Source organism: Rissa tridactyla, chromosome 1, assembly GCF_028500815.1.
Source record: "Rissa tridactyla isolate bRisTri1 chromosome 1, bRisTri1.patW.cur.20221130, whole genome shotgun sequence".
Lineage (NCBI taxonomy): Eukaryota > Metazoa > Chordata > Aves > Charadriiformes > Laridae > Rissa > Rissa tridactyla.
Window position 1 is genome coordinate 159,965,928 of NC_071466.1, and position 15,462 is coordinate 159,981,389.

Genomic DNA, 15,462 nt, shown 5'->3' on the forward strand with positions numbered 1-15,462 from the left:
TGTGTAATATTCTTTGTTCTTATTTAATCTAGCTTTACTAAACTCCAAAAGATGAAGGAATATCTGATAGCAGTGTTGGGGGGGGGTTGGAAATGAATGGGAAAATAAAACTAGCAGACATTAGGCTGCTGAAGATAATTCTGATAGACAAAGACTGGGTGGCAATCAAACATCCGTAACGACCTGAACCTCTTGTTTGATGGTGCTTTTCTTTCCCTGGAGAGGTTGTAGTCAATGGCTTGGCAGGAGGACTAGTGGGTAGATAGAAGATAATTAAAAAGATTGGTTAAACAGGAGTTTGGATGAGTTGCTGGAAGTTGACCAGTCCTAGATAAAAATGTTAATAAAACTTAGGAATGAAACAAGTTTTAATGCTGTTCTTTTTCAATCCACTTTTTAAATTTCTTCCTCAGAACGAGGAAGCCTGACTAGATTCCTGTCTTTTGTGTGGTACTGGCTGTGCAGTCTGACACCCCCGCCTTGCCTAATGGTGAAATTCAGAATATGGATCAGTTCAGAAAAAAACCTGAAACTGAAGTTTCTTGATTCTTAATGGCTTAGCACCACTGTTTTCAGATGTGAATGATGCCTGAAAGAGAAGCCATTGCATTTTATGAAGTCCCCTCTACTCCCAGCAACTGTCCTCATTTCATACTGGCAAGGGTGATTCTATGTGATTACGGTTTCTGGGTGTTTATTACTCCTAAAAATAACCCCAAACAGGATTTAACAGTAGCCTTAAACGGTGTGTCTGTAAGCGTCCTTCTTGAAAGTCTCCTCCTAAGTAAAAATGCTACCTTTTTAACAGACTGCTTCTGACTTCTTCCCTGGAGAAAGTCTTCAATCATGTTAATAGTGCAGAGCCAGGAAGGCTGCATGATGTGCTGCTTAGTTTTGTTTATTTTGTCAATGGTTAACTGTGTTAACAATTAGTTATTTACCTCTTTGAATGTCTGCCTTGATGGTGCTGGTTTATTTCAGTTACAGTGTAGCTAAAATTATGCTCTGTATTATACAAACAAGTTTCTGGCAGTCGCTCTTAAGATGTAAGAGGGCAGAACGTTTAGTTTAGATTTCAGACCCCAAGCAGACACTGCGTGATTGGCAGCAGGGAAGATTGTGGAATTTTTTGGAGCAAACAGCCAAGATTTTATGTGGGTGTCTCTTAAAGAATGTGGTCTTCAGAAGCTTTCGTGAAAATTCTGAATATCCATAATTAGATGACCCTGAGCAAAATGTGTGTAATGCTCCCTAAGAACGTTGCTTGGAGACAGGTATGTTTTGCATTGGCATCTTCCCTGTGTTACAATAAGTATGTCTTTTCTGCCTCCCTCCATCGCCTCAGTCGTGCATGTACCTCAAACAGTTTGCTGCTGTGAAATTAATGGTGAACTTTTCCTTCCTCTGGTTTGTCCAAGGGAAGCTGAAGACCAGATGCAGAAACCTGGGCTGATGCTCTAATCTGATAAAAAGTATCTGTGCATCCTTTTTGTGTCTTTCTTTTTAACGGAATCATGTCATGTAGTTCTTATATTAATTCAAAGTGAAAAAGAAAGTGCTTTCCCATTTACTGTTGGGTTGAGAGGAAAAGGTTGTTTGATATTGCAGACTCAGAAACACAACTTGTTACTGTAGGGGGAGATTTAAATAGCTCTTAATTGCCAGACTTTAGTGTAAAGTGGAATAGGGTTCCAGGCTAGTAGCTCTTACTTCATGGCTGCTAGGAAGAAACTTTTCCTCAAGAGCTCATAGAGTGAAACAAAATTACTTTTTGTGAGATGGAGGTTTTATATTTGGTTTCAGTTCACAGACTAATTTACGCTTCATTTTAATTTGTGTTGTACTGTGAAGGGAACATGTTTGTGTGCATATTGGCGTTAACTCCTAAGAGATAAGGCTCAAATAATTTTGCCTTCTCTGTGCTAGAATGCTGCTCTTAATTATATTTGCACGTCTGCACTGAGCAAAATGCCTGCACGTTGCTGTGCTGCAGTAAGTGCCCCCACATGGGGTTAGAGTCATTCAGAACTATTTTTCATTGCAAACAGGTGTTACCAGTCAAAATGATGCCTTGGAAAACTAAAAACTCTTCTCTTCCAGATCCCATAATGATTCACTGTGACGGTGTGTTGAATGCTGAGAATTATTATTTTATTATTTTTCTATTAGTGTGCTTAATATGTGTGGGGGCATGCATGTTGTGGACATGTTATTACTCCTCTATGGCCTGTGTGTGTTATAGATGAAACATTGATTTGCTAGGACAGGAGGTAAATGCAGTGCATTACAATGCCATGCCAAAATCAGAGAAAGTGCTGAAATTAGAAGTTGTCCCAGGGAGATGGTGCAATTAAAAAATTTCCTTTCATGTAGGCCTCTTCACATAGGCATATGTTAATGTGTTAGATGAATGCAGAAGTTCTGAAAGGTAGAATTTTCCTTCCTTAAATTCAAAGTAATTTGTATCTGGATATACCTGAAGCGAGGTGTTAATTAGCATGTATTTAACCATCGTAAAGATGCTGTGCTGCTTCTGCAACTTCTAAAGGTACTCATGAGAAAAAGGAGAGGTGAAAACTTTGGTTATGACAAGTAGTTGATTCAACTGAGTTTCTTGGTAGCGGTTGTATCTAGAAGCAATGATTTAAGAAGGTTAATTTTTAAATGAGCAAGGCAAATCTGTGTAATGGCTTTCCTTTTTGACAAATTTTATTAACACTTTAATGAGAAAATCACAGAATGGTAGGGGTTGGAAGGGACCTTCTCGTCTAGTCCAGCTCCCTGCCAAAGCAGGTTCACCTGGAGCAGGTTGCACGGGAACGCATCCAGGCGGGTTTTGAATATCTCTAGAGAAGAAGACTCCACCACCTCTCTGGGCAGCCTGTTCCAGTGCTCTGCCACCCTTCAAGAAGTTTTTCCTCGTGTTGAGATGGAATTTCCTGTGTTCCAGTTCGTGCTCGTTGCCCCTTGTCCTGTTGCTGGGCACCACTGGAAAGATTCTGTCCCCAGACTCTAAAATGCCTTTAGATGTAGTACAGTATAAATATAGTTGGTGAAAACAATAGATGAGTAATTATTTGCAGCATATTTTGTTAAAACATATTTGATCCAACTGAAAGATTAAAATATGCTTAATAAACTGCATGCTTATTCTGAGTAACCACTTGTAAACTGAATCTGTGTTCTGAAAGTCAAAAGCAGTATTCTTTTGCATTGCAGTTACTGTAGATATCCTAGGGCCACTAAGGTTTAATTTGGTCTTCTATTTTTGAACAATATGCTTTCAGTGGCAGTCTAGCAACTCAGACTCTGTGGCTTGGCTGTTTTTTATTTGTTCTGGTTTTGTTCAGGTAAGGGGAATGTGTGTCTCCCCCAGCCACTCTACCGCTCCCCTCCTACATATATTTAACAATTTGAGTCTACACCGTTGTGCTTGTTAAATACATGGAAGAGTTTTATGGAGATTGAAATGCAGGACTGGGGTGAGAGATAGTTAGGAGAGATAATAGAGGGGATTTGGGCAACCAACAAAATGGAGATTAAACAGTATTAAGGGCAAGTTTAGGGATCTTGGATGTGAATTGGAGACTGGGTCAGTGCATGTAATCTTCTTGAATAGGATTTTGTGCCAAGTCCAGGCTAGAAGTTGTATGTTATGGTCAGTCAGGTAGGAAGGAAAGAGATTGAGAAATTAGAGAGAACTGAGATGCCAATCATGAAAGCACTAAAAAATTCCTAAAAGACAGGTTTTTACTTTGAATAGTTATAAGCATTTTATGTCACTAATTTCTCTTCATATTCTTTCCCTATATTCTGTGATATGAAGCTAAAAAAAAAAAAAAACCAAACAAAAAAACCCCACCACCACAACAAAACTCCACCAAACAAACAAAAAAACCTGAACCTTTCCTGGACTGTTCCAAAGGTAACCAGGGATGCTATTGCAGTTTGTCTTCATAGCAATTTGTGAAGGCACATACTCTTTGAAAGCAAGATTCACATGGTTAAGATTAGTGATAAGGTCTGTCATACCAAGTTTCAAAAAAAAAAAACAAAAACAAAAACCAAAAAATAAAATGCAGCTGTACTTCTCAGAGTTCATTTGGAAGTGACTTTGGCCTGGGAACATGAGGCCCAAGTTCTCTCTGACAGAAGCATGAATCAATTCTCATCTGATTCTTAAAATTACTCTGTGGTTTCTAACTAAATGAGTATACTGAAGTTTCTTTTTAGATACAGCATATCCTTCATGATCTCGGTACTCTGGAGTTTTTTTAAAAATAAAACTTAGCTAAGTGAAAGAATTAGACATTTTTGGCTTGTTCCAATCGTTAAACATAAAAGCACAGTTGCCAGCCAAGAAGCAGTTGTATTCTTGTGCACTGGCTTCCTCTCAGACTTGCTTGCTTTTTGTTACCCTTTCAGGTCAAGCGAGCCACACATTTTTGGCATTTAATAGGAGCTAGGGGGTTTTCCTGCCAGCTTTCTATATATTAATGTTTAATTTTTTTTCCGTATAAAGTTGGGGACAATGCGTGTTAGGTGGGCATCACTTATAAATCGGTAAGTCTCTAAGAAATACAAAAAATGTTGGTAGGTTTACAACGGTCATACATGCTATATCCCTCCTAGAAGGTGTAGCGTTTTCGTTGTAACTGGTTATTTTTTAGGATTCATTCTTAAAAACCTAGGTGTTTTATGAACTCATGATTTTACTAAACCTGGCTGCTCGGCGCCTTTGCCTTTGTAACGCTCTGGACAGTTGCCGTTGTGCATCCTGCCCTTCCCTGGTAGCTCCACACCTTCTCACCCAGGCTGTGGGTGCAGTGTCTCCCGTTGCTCCTGTGGTGTTATCCTCCTGGCCTTGCACCTGCACATAGTGTCGTTACAGCAGACTTTCAGGAATAATGGCCTGCAGTGTGGGAATCTCCTCTCTTCCACACACCCCCCCCACCCCCGCTTTGGGTGTAGCTTTTGGTTTATGGCAGGGGATCCAATAATGTGCGTGCACAGAGGTTAATGACCAGCAGGCTCTGACTCAGCATCTGCCCTGATCAACACGCACTTTGGTGAGTGCCAACAGCATTGTAAGTAAGAACAGCCGAGAGGGTTTGAGCAGCTCCTGGTGAAAACTATATTATTGATACGAGGAAAAATATTGCGGAGGAGCCAGTTGCTACGCTGGAGAGGAGTCCAGGGGAAGGGGACTCATCTGGGGACTCCCAGCATCTCTCTCTGGCTGGGTGCAAGGGAGAGTTTTCATTATTCCTCTCCTTCCTTTGTTTTTATTTATTCCCCCAAACAACTTTCACCATAGGAGTTATTTTTAGGTACTGTACCCAGTAATGAACCTTTGCACATGTGGACCTGTTTCAGTATCCTTTGTGCAACCACCTGTTCCTCTTGAAGACTTGCAGATCTTCACTACCCCATTCCTTCCTGGGCTTTTTTTTTTCCCCCGACTTGTTTGCTGGTTTGTTCATTAAATAATTCAGGTGAGCATGCATTTTCAGTTGCAAGATGCATGAAACTATGTTATATAGAGGGCTATTTTTACAAAAGAAGGCCAAAGGGATAATTATGACCATGTAGACCTCTAGTATGCTGTTTTTAGTAACAGTTCAGGCTGCTGTGTTGTAAGAAGGACTTGGAATAAGTTTAGTAGCAGTATGCCAACAGCTGACTGTCTGTTTGTTTGGGGTTTTGTGTGGTGTGCTTTTTTTCTGTAGAGTGACAAGATACTTAAAGTTTTAGTTAAGACTTGAGTATGTTTTAGTCCATTTCAGAGCTGAATAGTGTTGAAGTGAAAACTTAAACGACAGTTTGGTTTAGTTTTCTGAATTATGTATCATTGAATATATTATATAGTATTGAACTACTGTAAACTAAGTGTAATTAGGATATGAACATGCATGGATCACCCAAATGCGCACCGAAGACTGAAGGTCTGATGATCTTTGGATTGTTCCGCATGGTTCCCTTATTGTAAAATTGTCTGGTTTACCTCAGAAAATAAATGCTTCTTTACAATTCCTTGCAGATTCCTGCTTCAATGTCTTGAGGATCTTGATGCCAATCTACGGAAACTGAATTCACGTTTGTTTGTTATTCGTGGACAGCCAGCAGATGTTTTCCCCAGACTTTTTAAGGTAAATGCCACCTTGCAGTTGTTTCTATCCATCAGTAGGACTGACAAACTAATTTCAACTTGGAATACTTCTTGTGCTGTATACTTCAGTGCAAGTTGTTGTACGTGCCAATACTTAACTATCCTTGCAGGTTCTCTTTAATGTTGTTTTTGTTAGATTTAGAGTTTTCTCCTCTAATGTACATATCACCAACTGAACCAAATTGCTTTTAGACTTTACAGTTTTTTGTTTCTTTTTTTTCCAGAAATGGAACTGATTTCTAACCGTTTGCTAAGTGTAGGCGCTTTATATTACTAAATTTTCCTTTTCAGGTTCCCTCTGAAATACTGAAATATAATTCTGTGCACATGAATCCAGGTTCAAAGCCTGACCTGTAAAAGCAGTGTTTTATTTAGGCCGGATATCTGCTGTGGTTGCTTTTTGGCCATTAAAAGTGGTTTAATAAGCTTTTAGCCTTGGTAAAAGCATAGTGCAGGCAAAAAGCAATTTCTAGTCAAAGAAGCTAAAGGCTTTTGTGGGAAGGGGTCTTATTATTGAGCAAATTAAAGCTTTGAGGGATTGTTACTGATATTAATTTGTCTTCCGTGGATAATAGTGTTTTTAAGGTAACAATGCTACAATAGGATAGTAAAAATGAGTAACTTGCAGATTGATTTTAAAAGTTTTTATGGAATGACTGGATTGAGGTCACTTGAGATGAGCAAGACCGTGGGAGGGGAAATAGCTGTTTTTATTCCCAAGTCTTCAACACCAAGCTGAAAACTCAACCAAAACTCACATTTCTGTCTTCATTTTTGTGCTTTAGTTGCAAAATGCTAACCAGATGATACTCTGACTGGTCTTTTCTTGACTTCCCCTCAGTGAAGAATTTCCTGCAGGAGTACTGTGGCATTAGTTGCTACTTGCAACCCCCCAGATATTCAAGCTTCTTATATCTGCCTGAGAAATTTGGTTTGATTGCATTTAAATAGGGGCAAAGATCTTGCTGTTGTGTGTGTTGCCGCTTGGATTTGAGTGACCTGTGACAAGTTTTCTTAAATACTTTAATGGCTACTCTGACAACTCTTGTTTCAGATCTTGCTATTAGGCTGATCTTTCTATGCCTAACAGCTTTGGAGTGCTACGTTTTCAGAATATTAATTTTAGTGCTGAGAAAGTAATGAAATAACTTGTCATATAGACAGTATACAGCTATCAAAAAAGAACATTCACATCTGTCTATGTCTTCTGGTTTCTTGAATTACCAAAAGGTGTCTTTATCGCGTATTTGTTCACTGAGGGGCTTTTCAGGACATCCTCTATCCTTGAACAAATAAGAGACATTGTTGAAATTCTTGAGGACTTCTTCAACTTTTGGCTGAGGACTACCTGGAACTTGTATCTGTCTCATCATTAGTCTCACAATCTCTTTTGCCAGTAGCTGTACATCAGGCACTTGTGATGCAGTGAAGGGCATGTAACACTGAACCAAGCTTTTCAGATCATCCCCATTAAATGTCTCAAAGGCGAGCGATGATCCTGACCCTGAAGAACACATGTAGATGTTTTTTGGCTGGGAGAAAATAATTTTAGGTAAATAGTGGTAGGAGATTAGGAGGTAGATAGATAGGAGCTAGTGGAACTTCTGTAGAGCCTTGTGTCAGGAGCCCTATCACAGATGCCAGCATCTGTGGATATCCTGGGGATGAACGTTTCACAGCTGCTTCTTGGTCGGGCTCTCTTTTCACAGGCTGAAGGACAATTCCTTCAAAAGGCAGAGCACTGATTGACCTTTATCCTTGCAAAAGGCCTCAAGGACCTTTAGGCTCTAACATTCGTGTGTGTGTATATATATGTATGTATATATAACTGTGTGCTTTCTGCTTTCCAGTCCTTCAGAGCAGTTTTGCTTCCCTTAGGACGCTGAGTTCAGTGTCACATGTTTTCAGCAGTACCAGTTAATACTGCTACCAATAGCAGCAGCAGGCTGTCATCCTCTAGATTAGTGCATAGAGACAGAATATTTTTACCTGTGAACTTTGCAGGTCTTTTGCAAAATTCTTCTGGGTTTTCTTGTTTGTTTGGGGTTTTTTTTCTTGAGGATGGTGGTTCTATCTGCAACTTTCACTAGTAGCAAGTACCCACTTGGTGCCTGTTGGTTAACTTGAACCAGTCAAGTTTTGGTTGGTTCTTGCCTCGTTCTCTTCAATTTGTCCTGTTCTGCTCTATATCTTTAGCTCTTTGGGACTGGCTTGATAAAGAAAATAGTATTGGAACAATCTCTAATGCTTTAAATGCATCAGTGTTGCTAAAAGAATGCAGCAGTATGTGCAAAGTGATTTGTGTCCTTGCTTCTTCTAAGTACCTAAATCACGCTGATGTGATCTGGATATATTCACATCACGTAGCACTTGTCTCAGAGTTCCTTGGCTCCCTTGAGGACATGGCTCTGGCTCTCCGACACGTTTTTTATAGTTTTCCTTTCAATATGCCAGAGGAAAGAAAGATTTAGAAAAAATATCTGCTGCAACTTGTCAGATAGTGGTTTTACATTATGAAATGGGAAATAAATGTTGTATGAGGGTGTAGGAGGTTGCTTGAGGATTCAGGGCCTGCTGGGTCAGTCTTGGCAGACTTAATGATGGAAGGAGCCAAGCCTTCTTTCAAAGAGCAAGCACTCCTTGGAATTGCCTATCCTTAGGGTTGTACCTGGGCTTCATCGAGGAGAGAGATAGCGTTCAGAAGTGAAACAGCACCCTAGGTGAACAGTGTAGAGTGCCCCTTGTCTCTCTGGTGTTCCTCCAGTTCTCTGAAATAGTCTGGCTGGTGTCTTTAGAACAACTGATTAAGAATCTAAGGGATTAGAAAGGTATTTATCTGAGTTTGATTGGCAGGATGGCTTTCTAGGATCATTCTATGCGTACTCCCACCTTTCCAGTTTCCTACTGTTGCAGAAGCTTTAGCCGCTAGATGATCCCTTCCTTTGCTTCTTTTCCCCTACCTGTTACTGTTGGCCTTGGTAACAGCATCTGTGATATAAAGGATATTAGACTGAAGGTGTCCTCTTTTTAGGAGACAGATTTATTTATTTATTTATTTTTTAAATTGAGAATTTGAAGATTGCCCATTCCGGTGGGTGAGGGGTAGGGTTTTGGAAAAGGAAAGGAAAGTTTGTGGTGTTTGTTTTGGGGGTGTGTGTGTTATTTTGTGTCGTTCCCCTCCCCCCCCCCCTTCAGTTCTGCTGTTAAAGCTGACAGGCATATGTGAAAAGCTGTTCTGCAGAGGAAGATACTGCTGCTGATTAATGTCCAGAAGACAGTCTCTGTCATCTTTCCCTTCTGTTGTGTCTCTTACGGTGGTATATGGATCCTAGAGTTAGAGCTGAGTTTTCAAAATTTGCATAGAAGTTGTCCCATTACTGTGTGCACCCACAGTAATGGGACGGATAGAGACGGGTTTTTATGCCTGATTCCTGCTTAAATGCCAAAACGTTGGACTTTATTTTTGTGAGTCTCAGTGTCTAAATGTATTTTGGGCCTTTGTGTGTCTCTGACAGCTATCTGCAGGTAGTAGCTGGTGTTCCATCTTGTCCATGTGCTTCCCATTCTGCTTTCCCTCACCCTCCATCAAACAGCCAAGTTGCTGAAGGACCTGCTGTTTTGTGTTGCAGGAATGGAATATTGCTAAACTTTCTATTGAATATGACTCTGAACCATTTGGGAAGGAAAGAGATGCAGCAATTAAGAAGCTTGCTAGTGAAGCTGGAGTGGAGGTCATTGTTCGAATTTCCCATACGTTATATGACCTAGACAAGTAAGTTACCACTATATCTGATTTAAAAAAAAAAATAAATTATGAATTTTACATAGTATTTGTCTACTTTCTACGCAGAGCACTTTATAGTTAGGAAGACCACGAATTTGTTTTATGTTTCTCTCTTATCCATCCATCCAAATTTTATTACTTATTGAGTAGAACTTTGCAACTCCAAAAAATGACACATAACTATCTGAAATACAGTTTCAATTTGTGGTTCTTTTCAAAATAATGGTCATATTAATTATCTGTCTTTATAATGAAGATAGTGAAACATGCCTGTAACTCTGCCAAATAAGATCTGTTGTTGTTGTTTTGTCAGATTGTTTTGTCCTTATTTCATTTGTTGTACGCAAGTTAGCAGAAAGTCCTTTATTTTTCAAGAACTGTTTCCTATCAGTTATGTATCCAATAAGTAAGTGGGGATTGTTTGATACCCCTGCATTGCCTTACTTAATGTCTTGTTTATATTTTTCCACAGATCTATTTAAATGGATTAGTATTAGCTCCCTATTATAGAAACATAATCCACAAACTATTCAAAAGTATGACTTGGCTTCTCTTAACATTGAGTAATTTATTGTGGTAGATGCCCATTTTATTTTGTTACAAGCCAATATACGAGAGGCAGCTAGACATTTTGAAACGAATACCTGATTATTATTTTTAATCCTAAATTGCAAATTCCTTTTCTTCTGTCCCCACCCAAGCACCCTTCCCAAATGAACAGTCAGTTCCATCTACCACTTTGTGAATTATTTCTTTAAAGTTTTCCTGTTTCTGAGATTTTAGATATATTTAAGGTGACAATGCAGAATATGGAAATTGTGTGTTTTTACAACAGCCACTGTGTATAAAATACAGCTTAATTTTTCCCAATATTAAGACAGTTGTAATATTGAATACTGTTCTCAATACCAGAATAGAAAAATAGATATATATTTTTTTATGCAAATAGTGTAGTCTTGTAGGTGACTCGAATGTGTCTTTATGTAGCTATGGTCTCTCATCTGCTTTGCTGATCTGTATTTTTCTTCCCCTTGAGCCGTCCATATTCATTACTTAGTCACTCTTGAGGGACTTGACTCAGCCCGGGAATGAAGAATAATTGACTTGGTCATAAACAGTTAATTTATATGTCTTCCTACTGGGGTGAAAAGGAGGGTAAAATTAAAGTTCAAACTGTCTGGATTGCCATGTATATCTGTGATTTTTATATAACATGCTAGAGGCAGGTAAGAAGATATTTCTGTATGTGTATAGGTGTGTATATCTTATTAAAAAAAGTAATTGTTATATACTATAGTATGACGTACTACTTTTCTTTTTTTCTTTTTTTTCAATCCAGAATAATAGAATTAAATGGAGGACAGCCTCCTCTTACTTACAAGCGATTCCAAACCCTAATTAGTAGAATGGAACCTCTGGAGATGCCAGTGGAGACTATAACCCCAGAGGTAATGGAAAAATGTACTACTCCAGTTTCTGATGACCATGACGAGAAATACGGTGTCCCATCACTTGAAGAGCTAGGTATGTTCTAAGATTGTTTTCACATTGTGAAACAAGTAAGATGTAATGTACCACTAAAAGCATAACACTTAAAATAACCACAAGAGAGGTTCTACTTATGGTTAATTGTTAAACTGATGCCAATTATGACGTACAAAAGGAACAAAAAAGGTAACCAACTCTAGTTGTTTTCTTTTAAATGGGAGGTCAGATAGATCAAACTACACTAAGTACTGTTTGGCTTCTTGTAATACAGCGTATCCATTTTCCCATGGTACCAAATAATCATTAAGCTACTAATAGTCTTTGGTACTTCATTTTGTATTAAATGCATTTGGTATCTCTGTAGTTCACATCATTAATCTGTCATTTTACAAGTTAATTAAAAAAAGTCTTGTCTTGCAGTGCCAGAAAAAAAGATAATAATTCTCAAATAATTATTTTAGAAACTTTTTTTAAAAAAATATACCTTATGTTTCTATAAATTTAATTTTAAGAAATAGTATCAAGGTATTGTCCTATGAATCCCTCCCCCTCTTTCCTGTTTCCTTGCCCCCCACCCTGAAATACAAGCAAATGTGTTATGACCTCCAAATTGCTAACAAAAGGGTCTGGACAGATTCTGGCTAAGCTAGAATGCTCTGTCTAGTCTGTTTGAACGCTCTTACAACAGACCTTGCTTTTAAAGCCTTTTTAAGAAGAGAGGATCTCACTATACAGAGGTTAAACTGTAGGCAAACATGTTATCATGCACCTGGTGAACCATCTTGGGGGAGGTGTGGGAGAAATCCTGTTACCTTCTTTTCATCTTTTGTAGGGCAAGTACGTGTCTATCATCAAATTGACAATAAATCCCCATCTATTATTTAAGTCAAGGTCAATGAAACCTAGGAATGTTGTGAAGATAGCACTCATCTTTTTCACTTGATGGGAAAATTTTTTAGACATTGTATAAATTACAATAGCAGTTGTTGCTGTTTAGTTGCAATTAAAAAAAAAAAAGTTGTGGTTTTGGGATAGCCCATGTATTGCAGAGCTGAGAACTTGAAAATAATGTGAAAAATGGTAAAGTTCACTTTCTTTGTGTAAAAAAACAGAAGCAGAATTAAAGTAAGACCATTCAGCATGTAAATTAATGTAAATGTAAAAGTAAAAATTGGCTTTTGCTGCAAATTAGAGGTATTGAATGTGCTTTGATAAGACTTGGTTGCATACTGTTTTAAAATTTGTATTCTGCTGTGTGTCTAACTTAGGGTTATTCTCAAGATAGAATAAAACGTAGTCAAGTATCAATGTTCTAGGATTTTGTTGCCCTGCAGTATAAGCAAACAAGGAATTTCCTTGTTTCAATTTGCTTTTCAGGTTTCGACACAGATGGTCTGCCTTCTGCAGTGTGGCCAGGGGGAGAAACAGAAGCTCTCACAAGATTGGAAAGACATTTAGAACGAAAGGTATGTTTCAAATTATTGCAAGTATGACATATCTGGGAAACAGAGTTGCTCTTTGCAACGAAATGTAAAAGGAATTGGGCAACTAGTTTTAAAAAAAAAAAATCACAAACACAAACTTGAACTCAAGGCCTCAATGCTATAAATCAAATTGTTGTTTCTTAGCTTTAAAAGATGATAGCAGCTTGTCTTTAATTTAAATTTTAGAGAAAGTCTCTTATACTATTTTCTACTAAAAAAAATAATTTTTTCTTTGGAGGGAATTTTACTTGAAATATACTTTTTATAACTTTGAAGTTGATAACTTTGAATTTTTTATAACCTTTGCTAGTTGTCCAGATTTCCTCTGTATTTAAAAAATAAAAAGGATAGATAGTTCTGGAAGACAGCTCATGCCTTCTGCATGTAGATTAATTATCTTCTAGAGATTCCACTGATTCAAGAGGAACCCATAGATATTGTAGGTAACATGATCATCTCTCCAGTGTCTGGATTCAGTTATAGACAGTGCGTGATTTCTCCCTTTATTTTTACGAGTTGCTACCTAGCCTGTAGTCTGATGTCGCTGTGTGTTCTGTTTTTTTTTTTTTAAGGCTTGGGTAGCAAACTTTGAAAGACCACGAATGAATGCAAATTCCCTTCTGGCAAGTCCTACAGGGCTTAGTCCCTACCTCCGCTTTGGCTGTTTGTCCTGTCGTCTCTTTTATTTCAAGTTAACGGATCTGTACAAAAAGGTATGATTTCTACATAGCCAGATACACGTTCTTAGATGCTATGATTTTTCCCTACTTCTTCTAATAACATGTTTTCCTTTAATGATGATCTTCAGGTAAAAAAGAACAGCTCCCCTCCCCTCTCCCTCTATGGCCAGCTGTTATGGCGTGAGTTTTTCTACACAGCAGCAACTAACAATCCACGGTTTGATAAAATGGAGGGGAATCCTATCTGTGTTCAAATTCCATGGGATAAGAATCCTGAGGCTTTGGCCAAGTGGGCAGAAGGCAGGACAGGTTTTCCTTGGATTGATGCAATTATGACGCAGCTTCGTCAAGAAGGTTGGATTCACCATTTAGCCCGGCATGCTGTAGCATGCTTTTTGACTCGAGGTGACCTCTGGATTAGCTGGGAAGAAGGAATGAAGGTATGGTTTCTTATTCTTGATTTTCTTAAAGTGCCTGTTAGTTTCAAATAGTCAGTCATTCTACAGTCATTGTTACTGTGTGGTGTAAGTTGAATTTTAAACCTTAAACTGTGGCCAAAATTAAATTGGTTCTGATAAACCAATGGTGCTGAAGCTTTACCTGTTGAATGCTCCCATTTTATTGGAATATTAGAGTGTTTCTTGCAGTCAGAATAGATCTGTGATTCTTCTAAATTTGAGATTTCTTCCTAAATCTTGGCAAATAACATAGATTACTCTTGTAATTGAAATTTCTTTCCAGTCGTACTACGTGAACAGTTTCTGTTCACATCTCGTGTCTGCACCATAGGAATTAAAGGGACAAAACTAAAAGCTGAGAATCTCTTTTCAGCAATTTCTGTCCCTTCACCCAGTGCTAGAAGCGTGAGTATGGGCAACATGATTTGGCTGAAGTTTCAGTGTAACTAATTTCTATGCAAGTATCTAAGAGACGCTGAAGTTCAAGTTACAAATGTCAGTCTCTTGAAGAAAAGAATGGAATAATTTAATCTCAGCCTTTGAATCAGTTTTACATTTTTAGAAGGGTAGCACATCTTTTACTGAGCAATGCTAATCAATTAAAAATAGTTTTTTATTCTTGAAATCTAAAAAAGAATTTACCCGTGATCAAGATTGTGACCTCATATTTTTTCATATATATAACCCTACAAAATGTCACCTTTCTTAACAAATCAGTTGTAAGCAAATACCTTTCATTTAAAAAAAAAAAAATGTCTTAGTTACATAACAGCATAAGCTACTTTAGGAATTTTCCTTTTACAGTTCATAGATAAAGACATCGAAGGTGCACATACATACGTAACTCAGGCAAACAACAAAGCTGTGTATTACAGATAAATGCCAATTTGTTCTTACATTTGAAACAATGTGGGTATATGGAGGGCCCAGGTTTGTGCAGTGGAAGGATGTTTAATTTCTACGGCTGAGCTCGCAAAAGTTAATCTGGCCTTACGTGACGATGTTATTTCCAAAGTCTTATGACATGGCAGCATCTAGTGGAACAGTGGTGTGCTAGCACTTAATGTGCATCTAAAAATATTGTTACATTATTAGTCACTTACTATTTGAAATGTTTTTTAAAAGTGTTTTAAGATAAATCTTATTTTTCAAAACAAACTTTTTTCAAATAGTTGCAGATATTTAGGTAAAGATACTTTTGTAACATTTATTCAGTGTGTACTGTAGAATGAATGCTTTACTGAATATATGTAGAAAGAGATATCCTTGTTTAATGGTATTACCTTATTTAGACTTTATATTGGAATAATATTAGTTGAAGTTGGGTGGCAGTAGTAAGATGTTAAGTCTTAGTGTCTTAGCGTGAAGAAAAATGATGGTTTCTTTGGAATATTTGGGG

At 37.9% G+C, this 15,462-nt stretch overlaps 1 protein-coding gene across 2 annotated transcripts in view; it reads left to right on the plus strand.

The window, feature by feature from the left end:
- CRY1 (cryptochrome circadian regulator 1) overlaps window positions 1–15,462 on the plus strand; it is a 38,887-nt gene that overhangs the window by 15,543 nt on the left and 7,882 nt on the right. For both annotated transcript variants that reach the window (XM_054213698.1, XM_054213692.1), the window contains exons 2-7: window positions 6,041–6,149; window positions 9,799–9,941; window positions 11,293–11,477; window positions 12,819–12,907; window positions 13,498–13,638; window positions 13,734–14,045. In XM_054213698.1, the coding sequence (XP_054069673.1) occupies window positions 6,041–6,149; window positions 9,799–9,941; window positions 11,293–11,477; window positions 12,819–12,907; window positions 13,498–13,638; window positions 13,734–14,045 (979 nt within the window). The remainder of the gene's footprint in view (window positions 1–6,040; window positions 6,150–9,798; window positions 9,942–11,292; window positions 11,478–12,818; window positions 12,908–13,497; window positions 13,639–13,733; window positions 14,046–15,462) is intronic.